Source organism: Orbicella franksi, chromosome 6, assembly GCF_964199315.1.
Source record: "Orbicella franksi chromosome 6, jaOrbFran1.1, whole genome shotgun sequence".
Classification (NCBI taxonomy): Eukaryota; Metazoa; Cnidaria; class Anthozoa; order Scleractinia; family Merulinidae; genus Orbicella; species Orbicella franksi.
The window spans coordinates 12,316,638-12,334,413 of NC_138150.1; the positions used below are offsets into that span (position 1 = coordinate 12,316,638).

The window sequence follows — 17,776 nt, forward strand, 5'->3', positions numbered from 1 at the left end:
TTTCTAAGGAATCAATGTAATTTGCAGCCACTTATCAGTTTGGTAACTGTGAAAATGAAGGATAACTACATGTACATGACTATATGATCATATAAAAAGCAAATTACAAACAGGTGTGAGAAGTGGTAAAAAAGTGCATAGCTTTGTAAGGTTATCAAATGAAAGATTCTTGTTGTTCCAGTTGAACCTCGATTACCCGGACTCGTTGGGACTAGACAAAATAGTCCGGATAATGGAGGGCCCAGATAATCACAAATATGAATATTAATGAAGAACAAAGCTGTTTAAATAAAGCAACATTTAATCGTGAAACAACACTTTTACAAATTGCTTGGAAAACAATACAGTCTACTGTACATCTTGAAACACTCAACTCTGAGCGACTCAGAACTCATTTGAGTGTTCTTCTTTAATTACGATGCATGCGAGCACTGCTTTTGCTCTTTAAAACAAAAAACTTGCTTTTGACTGCACCTTTCAATGCTATAATTTTAAAAAGAATATTGCTACAGATCTTGATCATGACTAATAAATATTCATGACAAAATTGGGACTAGAGAAAAAGCCTGGATAATCAAGAAAACCGGATAATCGAGGTATGGATAATCGAGGTTCGACTGTAATTATCTTTGCTAAAAAAAGTTTTGATAACTATATAAAATATAAAAATAATTGACTGGCATGTTGGTAAATCAAAATGAGTAACACCAATTCGTGCTTATGCTAAATATCATCGCAAAGAAAAAATCTACTGAACTGTCCATGGGAGAAATCAGCTTTGAATATATACATGTACATAGATCTAAAAAATAAGAATAGATGCTTCATATAAACTCTTGGCCTTTGGCCATCGTAGCTTCATTAAAAATATAACACAAACAGTCGTGATAAACATTTTAAAAACATGCATTTTATGAACTTGATGTTTCGTATGCTAGTCAACATACATTTTGAAAAGTATAACTGTTAAAACTTTTTGAAAAGCTGTATCAATGGGGGTCTGGAACCTAGACAGAAAACACCTACAGTAGAAATTTAAGACGTTTTAAACGGAAACTGTCTGTACAGTGACACAATGGAAAAGGTTTCCTAATAAAGTAAAAGCTTTTCACTGCTGACATTGACATTCAATGCTGGCTGTAACTCCTGAATTAGCAAGGTCTCCTTCATTTCGAACAAGAAGATCTGTTAGATCTTATAACCGCGCTTTTAAAATTTAACTGTTTTGGTAGCGCTACAGTTGCAATACAATGCACATTCCAAAGCAGTCCTTGATGATTCTTTTCTTACTGTAGACATCACATCACTTGATCAACAAAAATTCTATTATTGCACTATCAGTCGTAGCCGTTGTCTCCCATGACGTAATGGTCTTAATTTGGAAATTTCCTCGGGATATGTATGGGCATGAAGATACGAACACTAAACTCTATCCCGACAGTAGATTGAAAACGTGACAGACAATTGGCGTTACTTTCGATTCTCACCAAATTTGGACAGTGGGATGATCTCATCATTAGCCAATTACAGGCCATTTTTCAGCTCTTTTCCTCATATCCCCACCTCGGGAGAATTTTGTCACATTAGCTAATTTAGTATGCGAGCCACCGTAATGGCGGTCGCCGTCGACGAAATGTTTATTTGCTCAAAGTTGGGGCAAAATCTTTCGGAGGTGGAAGTCAGGACATTTGTAAGGATACAGAAAGTAATTTGGGACCAGTTGCTGGCTTCTAAGGGTGAATTTATCCGGAAGTAAGCTGTAGTTTCGTTTTCGTGCCGAAGCCACGCCGTGAAATATTATCGGCTTGTTATGCTCTCCTGTTCTGTTTTTTCTCTTGGTCTTTTATGTAGCCCGCCGAGGCCATTCTTTCGTCTAAATCTGTTGAAAAAAGTTCGAAAAAGATATTCCCATTCACGTTTAAGCTCTCAGGCGATAATTCTGGAGTTTTTTGGCCGAAACGTCGCCTTTGTTATGTTCGTGTTTTTCGGTTGCTATGGGCGACCGTGGCTGCCCTTGTTATCTCAAGTCTGGGAAGTGAGGTCACAAAAAAAAATTCGAATTAATTCTGGTTTTGTTCGATTTCGCTGAAATTTTAACACGATAAAGCTGGATTGTTAAGGAATAGATTTACCGTCTGCCGATGTGTGGTAGCTATTAACGCTAAAGTGATATATCGCTTCGAAGTCAGGGTTTTGAAGAGATTTTTTTTGCAACGTGTGGGTTCGGCGTGATTTTGTAATCTGAGGTTTTTGTTGACCCCGAAGGAAAAAATATCCGGAAAAGGTCATTTCATCGACGATTCAAACGAAGATAAATATGTATATGTTTCGAGCTAAATTTCTGGTGAAAAAATGTTTTTTGACGAGCGATAGGTTTTTAATTTTTTCCCGCGAAAGTCAGGACCTGAGATGAGTTAAATTAACAACAGCTTTCTTTCTTGAAACTCACGATTAAATTTTTAAATTGTATTTTCCCTTGAGAAAAGGGCTAGCAAAGAAGTCACACGAGTCACATAATTCAAGAGTTGCGTTATCGACGGCTATCTTTAGTATGGTGGTTATTTCCCTACCAATGACATAATCCTTGCGTGTTCTGACAAGTTCTTTGCTTGGCTTGCAAATATTTAATTTTCGTTCCGATTTATGACCTCGCTGTGATGAAACAGCCAAAGAATTTCCATCATTTGCTTAACACCACGAGAAATACTCGCAAAATTGCAAATAAATTAATGACCATCGCTTCTGGCGAAATAAACTTGCAAAGTAAACACGATCTTATTTGTCACGTATCGAAAGTGAAAGCTGCAACTTCAACGCATTCCATGGCTGACGTAATACCTTTTTTAGCGTATTTATTATTCCGTTTGAATCCAACGCTTCGATAAAACCAAAAGAAGATATATATTACCCACAACAAAGAATACAATATCCGTAAAATTGTCCGTGTATTAATGTTTTAACAGCTTTTACCGAATAAACATCACACGTTGCGTGACTCAAAATTTGGCCGAGAGGAAGTTTGGGTCTGGTCACAGACAAAAAAAAAATTCAAACAAGAAGATCTGTTAGATCTTATAACCGCGCTTTTAAAATTTAACTGTTTTCTTAGTACTACAGTCGCAACGCAGTGCATATTCCAAAGCAATCTTTGATGATTCATTGATTACTGTAGACATCACAGCACTTGATCAACATAAACTCTATTATCGCACCATCAGTCGTAGCCGTTGTGACATCTCCGATGACGTAATAGTCTTAATCTGGAAGTTTCTTCGGGATATGTATGGGCATGAAGATACGAACACTATTACAAACCGCTTTCTTTCTTTAAAGTCACGATTAAATTTAATTGTTTTTTTCCCTTGAGTTAAGGGTTAGCAAAGAAGTCACACGAGTCACATAATTCAAGAATTGCGTTATCTACAGCTATCTTTAGTACGGTGGTTATTTCCCTATCAATGACGTAATCTTTGCACGTTCTGACACGTTCTTTGCTTGGCTTCCAAACATTTAATTTTCTTTCCGATCTATGAACTCGCTGCGATGAAACAGTCAAAGGATTTACTTCATTTGCCTAAAACCGCAAGAAATACTCGCAAAATTACAAATAAATTAATGACCGTCGCTTCTGCCGAAATAAACTTGCAAAGTAAACACGATCTTATTTGTCACGTAGCGAAAGTGAAAGCTGCAACGTCAGCGCATTCCATGGCTGACGTAATACCTTTTTTCAGCATATTTATTATTCCCTTTAAATCCAACGCTTTGATAAAGTGAAAAGAAAATATATTTTACCCACAAAAAAGAAAACAATATCCGTAAAATTGTTTGTGTGTTTATGTTTTAACAGCTTCTGGCGGAAAAACATCACACGTTGCGTGACTCAAAGTTTGGCCGAGCGGAGGTCTGCGTCTGGCCACCGACAAAAAAAAAAAAAAAAAATAAACCAAGGGTAGATTATGAACCGCGCTCGACCCATGGCCGCGCGGTTAACTAATTGTGTTAATCATTACCTAAGTGATGATAGTTAATTGTTGATTGATGTAACAGCGCGTTGTTAAGCAAGTTATTTAGAATCGTATGTCAGTTGTAATCTCTTGTCGATCTGTTCGAACCGTTTTTTGGTTCCATCTCCGACCATCATGACTCATCAGGATTCTACCTCTCCCGTTCTTCCCCGACGCTCAGGCAGAAAAGTCAAGCCGAACAGGGATCCCGACTATGAATACGTGCAAATGCACATTGATCAACTCGATCGCGAATTAGCCGCATCGGGGCTATCGCCTCGTGCTCCGTTAATAACATCTCATGCTCACGGTTCTCATGATTCTCCTTCTTCGCGGCAGCTCTCTGATCCTCCAGTCGCTGTTCCATCCACATCTGCACTAACAGCGGAGATCGAACTGGCTCAACTGCAGCGAGACAAGTTGGCTCTCGAGCTGGAAGTTTTAAAGCTTCGCGCCGCAGCGGCAGAAACCAAGGTTGAGGGAGTGGAGTCGAAGCCAAGCACAACAAGAAAGAAGAGAACTATCGACTGGCCTCACGAGTTCTGCTCAGGTGTGCCCACTTTAGAATTCGAGAAGTTGGAGATGGCCGACTTTGTTGCTGGTTTTCTCGCCATGGTTAAGCCATATGAGGCCAAGCGCAAAGAGGTTATGCTCCAGCTTCTCGAGTTGTTAATGCGCAAAGCCTCTAGCTATACTTGGAGGAGTGTTAGGGGATTTTATGCTCATATTGCCAAGCAAGTGGAGTTGTGTCGCCTGGAATTTGATGACGAGTCTCAAATCCGCGATTCAGCAACCATTTTCTTCAAGCATTCAGATTTACGGTTTTCCACTCCCCAACCACGCTCGAATAATTCGGCTGGGGGCAGATCTTCTTCTAGTAACGATATCATCAACAATAAATCGTCAAAGCCAGATTCTTCAAAGGCCAAGGCTTGTCGTCAATGGAATTATCTCGGTTCTTGCCCCTGTGATTCAACTAGCGCGTCGTACGCAGGGCATCACAAATGTCGAGTCTGCGCTAAAGATCATCCTATGCTTCACTGCCCAAAGCAACGTGCTCCTATTCCTGAAGTGAACTTCAATTCTTCAGAGCCGGCGTGACTCGCGAGCTCAAACCCGAGTACGGACCCTTTTACGCCCCAACCGACTCCAGCTTTTCCTACGGACTTATCGCTCACGGACATCCCTAACACTAGATTTAATTCCTTTTCAGATGACTTTGCTGCGACCGCAGTAATTCAGCATATTCTGGCTTCTAAATCAGAGTTTCCCAATGCCTTTGGAGCTCGTCTACCCGTTACATCTCAGCTCAACATTCCCGCCTGGGAGTTTTATTTACGGGACTACCACGATACTCACGTTGTTGACTTTCTGCGCTTTGGCTGGCCGGTGAGTTATAGAGCTGAGATTCTCCCTTCTTCTTCTTCACGTAATCATCCCTCCGCGGTTGAATTTGCCGACCATGTGGAACATTATATTCACACTGAACTTGGTTATCATGCTATCGCTGGTCCCTTTCAAACCAACCCCTTACATCAGCCTTTGGTTTGCTCACCTTTACAAACTGTTCCTAAGCGGGGCTCTAACAAATGGCGCGTTGTAATGGATTTGAGTTATCCGCCAAATTCCTCTGTAAATAGCGGCATTTCAGCTTCAAGTTATCTTAACCAGCCATACAAACTGAGACTGCCCGGCATTGATCGTTTATGCCAGTTTATTCTTCAACACGGCCGCGGTTGTCTTCTCTACAAAAAAGATTTGCAGCGAGCTTACAGGCACCTCCCGATCGATCCAAAAGATTACAATCTACTGGGCTTTCAGTTTAATGGCAGACTGTATTTCGATACTCGTTGTCCGTTCGGCTTACGGACTAGCGCTATGATATGTCAGAGAACCACATCGGCTGTTATTTATATCTTTACTCAACGCGGTTACACAGCAGACGTTTATTTAGATGATTTTTACGGCGCGGAACATCCCGATAGAGCATTCAACGCCTTTCACGAGCTTCAGTCATTATTCGATACCCTAGGCTTGCAAGCTTCGCCTGAGAAAGACTGCCCTCCAGCTACGAACATGATCTGCCTGGGCATCGAAGTTGACACGACCACTTTTTGTCTTCGTATGCCGCGCGAACGTCTTGATGATTTGTCACTCGAACTGACACGTTGGCAAACTCGAGACTCTTATTGTCGCAAAGACTTGCAATCTCTTCTCGGAAAATTGTCTTTTGTGACAGCATGTGTCAATTCCGGTCGTATTTTCATGTCACGGTTGTTAAACAATTTACGTACATTTCCATCTTCACGACGCACGGCGGTAGTTTCAAATGACATGAAATTGGACATTGCCTGGTGGCTTACGTTTCTTCCTCTGTACAATGGTGTTTCCTTCATCAAGCCAGATTCTTGGTCTTTTGAGGATTTACATTTCTCCACGGACTCTTGTCTTCATGGCGGTGGGGCTACATGTCTCGACCAATGTTTCTTCGTCACTCTTCCTACGAACATCGTTCAGGAAGCGGAGCATATCACTGCCTTAGTGTTATTTGTTTTGGTGCTCGCCGTTCGAGTGTGGGCGCCTACTCTCGCTCGCCGGCGTTTTCTCATCTCCTGTGATAATGAAGCCGCGGTCACAGTCATTAACTCTGGCGTCACACGCGACTGTTTTATGCAACGTTGTTTGCGTCAGCTTTGGTTTACAGCCTCTTTACACGATTTCGAGATTCGTGCATCCTTTATTCCAGGCGACCACAACACCTTGGCGGACGCTCTAAGCAGATGGCAACTTAACTCCAAGTCTCAGCGTGACTTTTATTTTTATTGTAGTAAGCTAGGAATTCAGTATTCTTTTATCGAGGTGCCAGAACACCTTTTACGCTTTCAAGTATCGTAGTTTTCTTCTACCTTTTAGTAGCTTCATAAGTACTTATTTTCACTTTCTTTCTATCTATTATAGGCCATTATCCCAGGATCCTGGTAATCGACCAGCTAAGAGATGAGCTTAAATCTCAGGCCTATGCCGAAACCACTCAGAAGAATATGAAATCGCATCTTGCTTCTTATCTTCGTTTTTGCGATAATTTTCATTTTCGTTCATTTCCTTTGGACGCTAATATCGTGTCTCATTATGTAGCTTATCTTGCTTATGTTGGTCGCCAGTTCGGCACTATCCAGAACCATATTTCTAGTCTGAAACATTTTCATCAATTGTACGGTTTCGCTCTGGGCTGGGAACAGAGTTATGTTTTTAAGCTTATCATCCGGGGGGCTAAGCGTTTTCTCGGTATGCAACTAAACAGGAAACAAGCCATTACTCCGTTTATGTTGCATCGCATGGCGCTTTTCTTTGATTTACGTATCCCTTTACATGCCGCCATGTGGGCGCTTTTTCTTGTTGCTTTCTTTTCGTTTTTACGTAAATCTAATCTAGTCGTTGACAGCCTACGCAGTATTTCGTCCCCTAAGGTTGTCCGTCGCGGTCAACTTATTTTTAAAGAGCACACGGCATATTTGCGCATTTTTGAAACAAAAACAATTCAGTTCGCTCAGCGTTCTCTAAGCATTCCCTTGCCAGTTATTCCTGGTTCAAAGCTTTGTCCAGTCACTGCTTTAGAAACGCATCTCGAGTTGAACCAGGTGCCCGCTAGTGCTCCACTTTTTTCAGTGCGCGACAGTTCTTCAGCGTCCTGTCAGCCTATCACTTATTCACAGTTTTCGCGTTTTCTTGCTAGGTCTATCCAGGCAATCGGGGCAGATCCTAGTGCATTTTCTCCTCATAGTTTTCGGCGTGGGGGTGCTACTTTTGCCTTCGATTGCGAACTCCCCGCAGAATTTATTAAATTACAAGGGGACTGGCATAGCGATGCTTATTTAGTTTATCTCGAAATGACCGATAACCAGAAACGAGCCGCCGTAGATGCAATGGCCCAGAACTTACAGGGCTTTGGTCTCTAACTAGTTTTTTCTATATATATATTTTTATTCTTTTTTTTTCTTTTATTCTTTAACTTCCTTCAATTTCATAGACACAGACAATCTAGTTTGGGTTTGGGTGTCGGAGTTTTATTTCGTCTCTTGATCTCAGTGTAACAATAAAGCTCCGAATTTATTCCCAAACTCTGGTCGTCTGTGTTTGAATGTAAACAATTGTGTTAATCATTACCTAAGTGATGATAGTTAATTGTTGATTGATGTAACAGCGCGTTGTTAAGCAAGTTATTTAGAATCGTATGTCAGTTGTAATCTCTTGTCGATCTGTTCGAACCGTTTTTTGGTTCACCCTAATTCCCTCCCACCCTTAAGGTGTCGGAGTTTTATTTCGTCTCTTGATCTCAGTGTAACAATAAAGCTCCGAATTTATTCCCAAACTCTGGTCGTCTGTGTTTGAATGTAAACAATTTTAGGAGATTTTGCCCCAGCATTATTGGAAGTTTCTTTTGGAATAATATTCCACAATCCATTAAAGAGAAACCATCTAAACAAATGTTTAGAAAAGCACTTTTACGCTGGTACCTTGTTCAATACTAATGAAACCATTATCTCTTTATAACTTTCTGAGCTATTTTGTCATTTTTCTTCTTCTTTTTCTTTTTCTTTTTTCTTTTTATTAATAATCTCACGTTATACATAACTTTAAGGGGCACAAAATTAGTTTATCTAGATGTGTCCCTCTCCTCTCCTTCCAATATATAATGTAATTCAATTTAAGTGACGTAATTTCTGTTTTATGCGTTTTTTTTTCTTCCTTACAAAGCACTATTGGTTACTATTTATTTTCTTTACGTTATATTTACACATCTCTGTATTAGCTAGGAATTGGAGGAATAAAATTTAAAAAAAAGAAAAAAAAAATAATGGTAGTCAGTTTTGCCAGATGCTAAAATGTCAAAATGGTCCCATTTGATGTTGTGACCAGTTGTTTTAATGCGATCAGCAATAGCAGAAGAGTGATCATGTTTCGAAAGGGCCTCGAAATGTTTTGTTTTCCGGTTGTGAAGTCTTCATTATGTTTTCCCAATGTAAAAATAATTGCAGTCCCAGCAACTAGCTTTATAAATGACTTTGGATAATTGTGATTGGTTGAGACGGTCCTTGTATGGGAAGAAGGATTTGATGCGCTGGATGTTTCAAAAAATAACTTTGTTGACATTAACAAAAGAGTATCTAGAAACGATTTACACAAGATTTTAGATGCTTAGTAATATGATTGCTATGGAGACCTATATAAGGTAATAAAATAATAACATTTTTTGGGGGGGACTGTTGCTATGGGTTCATTTGGCTTGTTCTTGTTCTTATTCAGGACATCATTGATATCAAAAGTGAATAGATGTAGTTTCTTTTAAAAAACTTGGTCAATTAAATTGTCATAGATAGCATTTTGTTGATATCCAGAATGCTGTTAGTACTTCTAGGTTTAAAATGTTTCTTCCAGACTATTCCCAAACACATACCCACAGAGAAGGGACCTTACAGCCCCTTTTTGTAACATCCCACTCCACTATCAACAGCCATGTGTCAAAACTGTCCTCAAAAATAGAGATGCTATAAATTATTATATTCAACTTACAGTGATCAATGCATCTTTTAAATCTTGGAGAAATGTAACAGGTGGATAAAGACCTAAAGCTGCACGGTTCACAAATGAAGACTGCAATAAAAAAAATTAATGTAAGAAATGGCTCATGTAAATCTCTAATTTCATAACACAAGCACACAGCCACACCTATATTTCTGTAATGCATTAAGTAGTGCACTTGCAGATAGCAAGTTACATGTAGGAAGTGATGCATGACTAAGCAATCACGAGGTAAAATCAGAACAGGCTCCCATTTTACACATATATACTTTCACACAATTTTTAAAACAGATAAACAACATACAGACATTGAAAACAAATAAGCCTGTTTAGCTGGCATGATTTTTGCTGAAAGTGCTTTGAATTTGACAGCCAAATGATAAACAGAATGCCATATCTCTTCTGATCTAATTGTTTTTTTTATTTATTTTTTTTGCCTTTACATGTTGTAACACCTTCATCAGTGAATGGGAACATCAGACTGGCTGACACAGGTGAAGTGCATTTTTGTTAAAATTCATGGTTGTCTATGCAGTATTAAATGTATGCTAGCATTTCATACTGTTTGTACCAGCTCCAGAAACGACCACTTTTTCAAATTCTTGAGGTGGCTGCTTGTAAGAGTTTTGACAAAATGTTAATTAATCATACCACATTCTTTGGATCTTGCATAGCTTGGACTAAAGCAGGATGATTGTAACCTGTTTTTGAAACAAAGCATCATTATACAAGGTTTCATTTTAGTCCAGGAAATTGTGAAATCCAGGAAAATCATGACAGATTATGTAAAAGCATAATAATAGTTTTGTCAGGAATTGGCACATAAACTGATATATAATTGATATATAGAGTCCTTGATTAAATATAAATCAATCAACTCTATTTAATTTGTTTAAACTAAATACAACCACTAATTTCAAAATCATATGACACATATTTGGAACAAATGTGATCAGACAAAATGATCTCTTTCTTCTTGACCCCCAAAGACCTGCCAGGTATAATATTATGCAAAAAAAAAAACAGTTTCTGATTTGTTTATTAATTAGTCCTTGAACAATGACAGAAGTATAATTTAGAGACAAAGAGTTGATTAACAGAGAGGTACTAGAACTTTGGGAATTCAGGCACCTTTTCCCTACGTGTACTTTGACATGAACATGCACCACATGAACAAACACATGACAGATTATGCTATTTTTTTCACTAACCTAATGGTATAGAGGCAATTTGCTGAAAAACATCCAACAAAACATTGCCATCAGCATCAACAATGTAGTTTCCTCTACTCTTCTCAAAGTCGGCAAAATATGACATACCCTTGGTGAGCTGAGGAAGTAAAAAAGAACACAATGTATGCACAAGAAATCCTAACAACTTGGATAGGACACTTAAATCTCATAAAGTGCCCCCCTCATTTTACACATGTAACTGTTGCAATTTCCTGTGTGTTCATACTGTGTGTTGAAGCAAAAAGCACTGCCTATATAATTTATATGCTTGCAACATGTACAATAGGTAAAGGTAGAGTCTGCATACAAGCCAAGTGGCCCATCAGACCAGCACTTATTTCTGGTTTGTGTAACATGAAGTGACTAGGAGTATTTCTACTCCTCCCTGAAAGGGATGCTGGTCCATTGCAAGGTTAGCCCGCAGCATTAAATTAACCAGTGAGAAACACCTGGCACCAAGGTGAGCCACAGATTGGCCAGATATCAGATACAATGGCTCAAACAGAAGAATGAAGAATATGTCAACAATTTCCTGACACATTGCCAAAATAGAGCCACAAATTCACGGACAATGAAGAGTCAGATGAGCACCTGATTGAGCAACTAATCATTCAGGGGTTTCATTAACATTTTCTGGGGGAGGGGGGGGGGGGGCAACTGGATTTCACAGGTGGGCAAAACTATTAGACCTGAACCTCTTTGTAAGAAAAACTTTCCCCTAGATGGTCAAACCAGCAGGGCAAAATTGTCCTCACAGCTGGTCAATTTACCGAGTGCCTGGCCCTTAATGAAACCCCGAATCATTGGAACCAAACACAGGAAGTAAGATCAGCTTACCCTGGATGAGGTTATTGGCATTGCCAGGACATGCAAAGCCACCCTATCACAAATGGAATAGTTGCAAGACAAAAACAACAAAGATATTCATGGCATTTCAAAGGACGAGAATGACAATGACAACAAGGCCAGGAAATAACCCAACTATGGACTTGAACATCCTTTAGTCCAAAGACAAGTGCCCTGCAAATGGATCTGTGTGCAGGTATTGCCAGAAAGAAAATCACTGGGCAATAGTTTGCCACTCTAGAAACCAAGGAGGTACCTGAGGCAGGCAAAGAAACAGAGAAAGCCCTTGGTCACGTCATCACCTCAGAAGTTAAAAAAGACACAACAGATGAATATTCGCAAGTGGAAAACATAGAGATGGGGATAGAAGAGAACTGAACACTCTATTCATTCACAATTACATTTGAATCAATCACAGTTGATGTTATTGGGCCTCGGGCTCAACCCGCAAATGATGTATTTGTGACCATAAATGTTGACCTACACAGCATCAGCATTTGCCCAACTGCACTCAAGGCCAAGTTATACACGGGAGCTCAAGGAAACATAATGCCTTTGAGAGCCTGTCTTGCCGAATGCACCCTGAGAATCTCACACCAGAAGGGTTTCCCAAACCAGGAGTTCTGGAACACTCACCTACAGTGCTTACTGCTTATGGAGGAGCCAGGCTGACGCAACATGGGAAATGCCAAATTGCTTGTGATTTCAAAGGCAGGAAATCAGTCACAACTTTCTGCATCACAGAAGCCATCATTGGGCTAGCAACATCCCTGGAATTCAATCTTGTCACCCTAAACTGCTCTGTACAGCAAATTTCACAGCTGAATACTAACCACACCCCTGAAAAGTTACAACCCTAAATGACAAGGATGATGTGGTGAAACATTACCTTGATTGCTTCCATCAACAATGTTGGTAAGTTCCATGGATAACACCATATCACTGTGGACCCATCTGTACCCCCCACTGATGTGTGGAAATGAGTTTGCACGATGACATAAAAGATGAGCTGGATGATATGGAGTCCTGAGAGATTATTGCCAAGATTAAAGACGATGGACTGACAACCTGAATGAACAGCCTGGTGTAACACAGAAAACCAAATGGTAAATTGAGAATATATCTGGATCCCAAGGATCTAAACAAAGCTCTTTCCAGAGAGCATCACATGGACAAATTCCAAGCAAAGATAGACCAGACCTTTGAAGGATGAGAGGGCATCATTGGGATGTCTGTGAAACTGTCCTCTTTGGAAAGTCAGAACAGGTGCATGATCATCAACTTCAAGGTACGCTAACAAGATGTAGAAAAACTCTGCTGAAGCTTAACTTTGCAGAACTTCTCAATTCCAAAAGTCTTCTTTTCCATCCCCAATCACTGCTGGAATTCTCTGGAACTTGATATCCGAAACTCTTTTTCCTCATACTTACAATGCGTTGCTTGATTATTGGTCACACTGAGCATCTATTGGTCATATCTTTGGTGAAACATAGTCATTGAGCACCAATGCTAGGAAACTAAATTTTTTATTGTACAGTGTTCAGTCTGTAAATTACAATGTCAACTGTGTTTTTTTTTGAGAAGGACAAACTTTTATAATTAATACTAATCGCTTTTCAGTGGTCACTGTTTGATTGTGACTAAGGCTTTCTTGCCTTGACAGGACATTGTGTCTCCTGCTTCTGAAATCGATCTGCTGAGCTTCAAATTCATGAATTGATGAAATTGCTGACCTAGAGCCTTGACTGTACAAACAAAGTTCACATCACATACTTCTGAATGACTTCCAAGTGGTCCCTTCAAGGTCCAGCCAAACTAGGTTTTCGTAGCATAGGGTGCATCACCAGGAATACTTTCAACTCTGGACAGTTCAAACACCTCAGCAATGCCTTGCCTAATCAGCAACACCCCTCCACCATTAATCCTTTCTAGTACTTGGATGCCTGACAGATGAGGCCATCTATTAACGTTGTCCTGACATGAAAAACAATCCCATAGAAAAGTTCAAGTTCTCTTTTATTAGAACTTCAGGTAACTCAATCATATTAAATTTGTTCAGGTCCATTATCTCCAGACTAATTCTAGAACATGATGTTGGGTCGCTATCTTTCTGATGGTTGACAGCGACACTTGAATATGGGGTCCAACTACACCCAGCCTCTTGGCCAGAACTTCACCGCACCAGGTCAACGATGATCTCATCTCTGCACTTTCCCTTGACTTTGACAGGTACAATAGGTAAGACTTCGTACTCATGAATGCTTCCAGTTACAGAAATGCTACTCTTCATAGCGATGTGACCTTTTTGTGTCTGTATAACACTCAAGCTAGGACTGATGCTGGTTCCTGGATCACAATTTTTCTCTTGCCTTCTACAGAACCTAGTTAACAATGTGTCATGACGAGATCCCTATTGCGGGTTATGGTGCACTGCTCAAAATTACAGGCTGGTGGACTGGCACAACCATAAGCAAAATGCGTATAGCTAGGACAGCCAAATTTCACACAGCTTTCTTTCACGCAAGAACTTCAGCATATCCTCACTTGACTTAGTTTAGAACTATTCACATTTTCCAGTTCGTGATCCCCACTGCACAAGAAACATTTGAACCCCACCTTTGATCGCAAGGAGAAACTTTCACTGAAGCTGCTAGGAGCCGATTCATGTTGGTCACTTTGCTCAGAATGGGTAGGAAGTGTAGTGGAGGCAGCAAAACTGTCAGTCTGCGAAGCAGGTGGTATTAGGGACTCTGCTCTGTTTTTTTTTGCACCCTTTTTGCCACCAGGAACGTAAATAGGGGTACATGTAACTCTTCGAATAATCTTGATCATCTTATCCTCACTTTTTATGTGACTGACTCTGGCAGCAACCATAAGGTGATTTAACAGCTCTCCAAATCTGCTCAGATTAATCGGAGGCCCTTCATATAGCACTTGATTGTTTTCCTTGCCTTTGTAGTGCATGCAATATTGAATTAACAGTTGCAGCCTCAAACTATCGTCTTCAATTGATCAGTACACTTTTCCACACTATTTTCAAAGGTCTTAGTGAAGAGAAAAGAGTTCTAGGGTTTTCCATTGAAAGACATAATCTCAGCCTTAGGAAGATTCTGGGATTTGATTTGTTGCTCTACTTGTAACTACATCTTCAATTTCAATTCGGACACTTTGGGTTCTGTAATAAGAGGTACAGTGTAAAGGCATAATAAAGAGAGTGACAGAGAGAATACTTGTCAAAATTATAATGGGCATTGAGATCAGCAAAACCAACAGTTAAGAAACAGTGACCAGAAAAAAATGACTTGCTGACTGATTAGGTGTCTACAAAGAATGACAAAATTATAGGAGCTCCAGGCTGCCCCAGATCACTGCATCTTTTCACAGCATAGTGATCCTTGACATAAATACCTTTCCAGCTTTTCTCAAGGGATAACTATAACCAGAAATAAATATAGAATCACTTGCTACACCTGGATTCTACCAAGGTTCAGAAAATGCAAACACATCAAAGCCATGTAAACAAGCCAAACATTAAATTCCACTCAACTTGTCAATAAAAATTTTAATTTAATTTATGGGTTAAAACCCATTGACGCCTGTGCCCACCGTAACTGGCCAAGACAAGTGTTGGCCTTTGTTCCGCTTCTGACGTCATCACCTTTGACCAAAATTGACATCACTTGCACTCAGTTCTGCACGAGGAAAAGATCTTTCCAATGATACCCAGATCACAGTGATTAGGCCAATTGAGCCTGAAATATGCACAAAAATGCTCCGAAATTTGAGTGAAAAACTCTGAGCAAAATTTCTCTCAACTACACTTGGCTACACTGCGGTGAGAATTTTCTGTGGTAAGAATTTTTTGATGATGCTTTATTGGAAATTCTTAAACTGGAAGCTAAGCAAGCCCAGTAGAAGGTCAACAACTGCAGCAAAAAGATAAGAAAAGGAGATAAAGGAAAGGCAAACAAATTAAAATTAAAAAACTGTCCAAACTCCTGTCCAAACTCAATCTAGAAATTTTGATTTTTGCTCATGTCTGAGCAAAACTGTCCTAAAAGGCGATGCTAAGGGAAAGAAAGGCATGCTGGCATATATTTCTCTTCTCGTATTTATTTTAAAATACTGATGTAAATTAATTATGTAAATAGTGCACAATAAAAGTTGATTGATTGATTAATTGACTGATTGACTGATTGATTGATTGCTGTCATGTTACAAATGTCATTTTGAGAAGAATGGAGCTAATTTGCCTCATATCCAGGCTGAAAATTCCCAAAATGTCCAAAAAATGCGTTTTTGCCAAAAAGCTCCACATGTCAATGAGTTAATACTCCTCACGTTCAAATGAGCGATGAAAAATTAGAATTATTTGGACCTGGATTTGGATGAGCTGAGCAAGAAGTTAATATAAGACTAAGATTACCAGAACTTGACAATAGCACAAACAAAATACAGTAGCAACAGATAAGATTGAAAATGAAATAACGTATCTACAGGTACTAGTGACAAAACAGTTGAAAACTCAATTGCTGCTCTGTACGTGTCTAAGCTAAACCCCATCTATAAAATAAACACAAAAAGAGCTTACCTTCTGCTGCACGCACAAAATTATGAAAAATTATTTATACACTGCCTACTTTTCCAGTAAATTATACCCTATTCAAGACCAAAACTGTCTGATTTCTTAACTCTATCCCAGACTAAACTGACTGAAACCATACCCTTCACATCAGCATATAGACCCCTTTCAGTTAATTCCCAATCTGGAGAACAAAACAATAAGATTGTTTTGCATTTGAAAGGTTTATTTCTCTCAGGGGAGAGAACATCCATTGTCTTGTCCTCCAGATTGGGAATTACTGAAATGGGTCTATACCTATATAGCTTATATATGGGAGTGCCCCCACCCCCTGAGAAATTGAAGAAGCATACAGTAGACTACAGTAGAGTAAAGTGCAATAAAGTACAGTACAGTAGTGTTGTGTACAGTACCACCAAGTATAGCAGAGTAGAGTAACATAGATTAGAGTAGCATAGAGTACCATACAGTACAGTACAGTACAGTAAAGTACAGCACAGCACAGCACAGCACAGCACAGCACAGCACAGCACAGCACAGCACAGCACAGCACAGTACAGTACACTACAGTAGTGTAGCTAGAGCAGGGTGGAGTAGGATACAGTACAGTAGTGTACACTAGCATAGAGTAGAGTAGAGTAGCATAATGTAGAGTGGCGTCAAGTAGAATAGAGCAGAGCAGAGCAGAGCAGAGTAACATCGGTACTGCAAAAAAAAAAAAAAACTCAAAGTCTCACAATGCAACAATTTAGAGATGAGTGAGATTTCTGCAGTGACATCAACCTTACTCGCCACAGTTGAGCTGAGTAGAGTAGAGTTTCATACACTTGAGTGGAGCAAAGTATGATAGAGGAGTGAAGGCAATGGCGTTGTGTAAATTCACGATAATAATAAGACTTGTTTAATAGCCTCTATACTCTACTCTACTCTTTACTATGCTACTCTTCGCTACGCTACTCTACTCTTGACTCTACTCTACTCTGCTGTATTCTACTAAACTGATGAAACCAATTTAAGATCAGAAAAAGACTCCTTTAAATATAATGCAGTAGATAGCATACAGGAGCTCAAAAAACTCTACCAGAAATTTCCAGCATATTTTGTCTCAGGTTTAACTACAACTTAAGCACAAGGGATTAAAGTTTTATCCTTGTTCTGGTGATTAAGGCAACACCAAGTTTGTATGGTACTTACAAAATAAACACCAGTTAAGTGACATGTTGAACTAAATCACTGGAGCAATAATGATGCCAGTGTGGTATACATAACCCGAACAACATAATATTATTTAAATTAATATTTTGTTGACACTGTGAGAATGCAACTAGTCAATATGAAGACTATGAAGACTATGTGAAGAATCACAGAAACAGCTGCAGAAGTTAGGAACCGCCAAAGAATACAAAAAGGAAGAGGTACAGCACGACATGAGAAGTCTCGTGTTTCACCAAACAAGAATGGTAAGCATGGAAATTATGGCAACAAAAATTATTGCCTTACTGCTCCACAATCGAGCAAATATTGCAGCA

General features: G+C 39.5%; 2 protein-coding genes across 4 annotated transcripts in view; one reads left to right on the plus strand and one right to left on the minus strand.

The window, feature by feature from the left end:
• Positions 1 to 17,776, minus strand: part of LOC145489642 (4-aminobutyrate aminotransferase, mitochondrial-like) — a 129,110-nt gene that overhangs the window by 80,244 nt on the left and 31,090 nt on the right. For all 3 annotated transcript variants that reach the window (XM_081468667.1, XM_081468665.1, XM_081468666.1), the window contains 3 exons: positions 10,799 to 10,916; positions 10,239 to 10,288; positions 9,579 to 9,659 (listed from right to left, as the gene is read on the minus strand). In XM_081468667.1, the coding sequence (XP_081324793.1) occupies positions 9,579 to 9,659; positions 10,239 to 10,288; positions 10,799 to 10,916 (249 nt within the window). The remainder of the gene's footprint in view (positions 1 to 9,578; positions 9,660 to 10,238; positions 10,289 to 10,798; positions 10,917 to 17,776) is intronic.
• Positions 4,000 to 8,403, plus strand: LOC145489648 (uncharacterized). Its single transcript, XM_081468676.1, has 2 exons — positions 4,000 to 4,557; positions 6,966 to 8,403. The coding sequence occupies exons 1-2, from the start codon at positions 4,143 to 4,145 to the stop codon at positions 7,961 to 7,963; spliced, it is 1,413 nt and encodes a 470-aa protein (XP_081324802.1). The 5' UTR covers positions 4,000 to 4,142; the 3' UTR covers positions 7,964 to 8,403.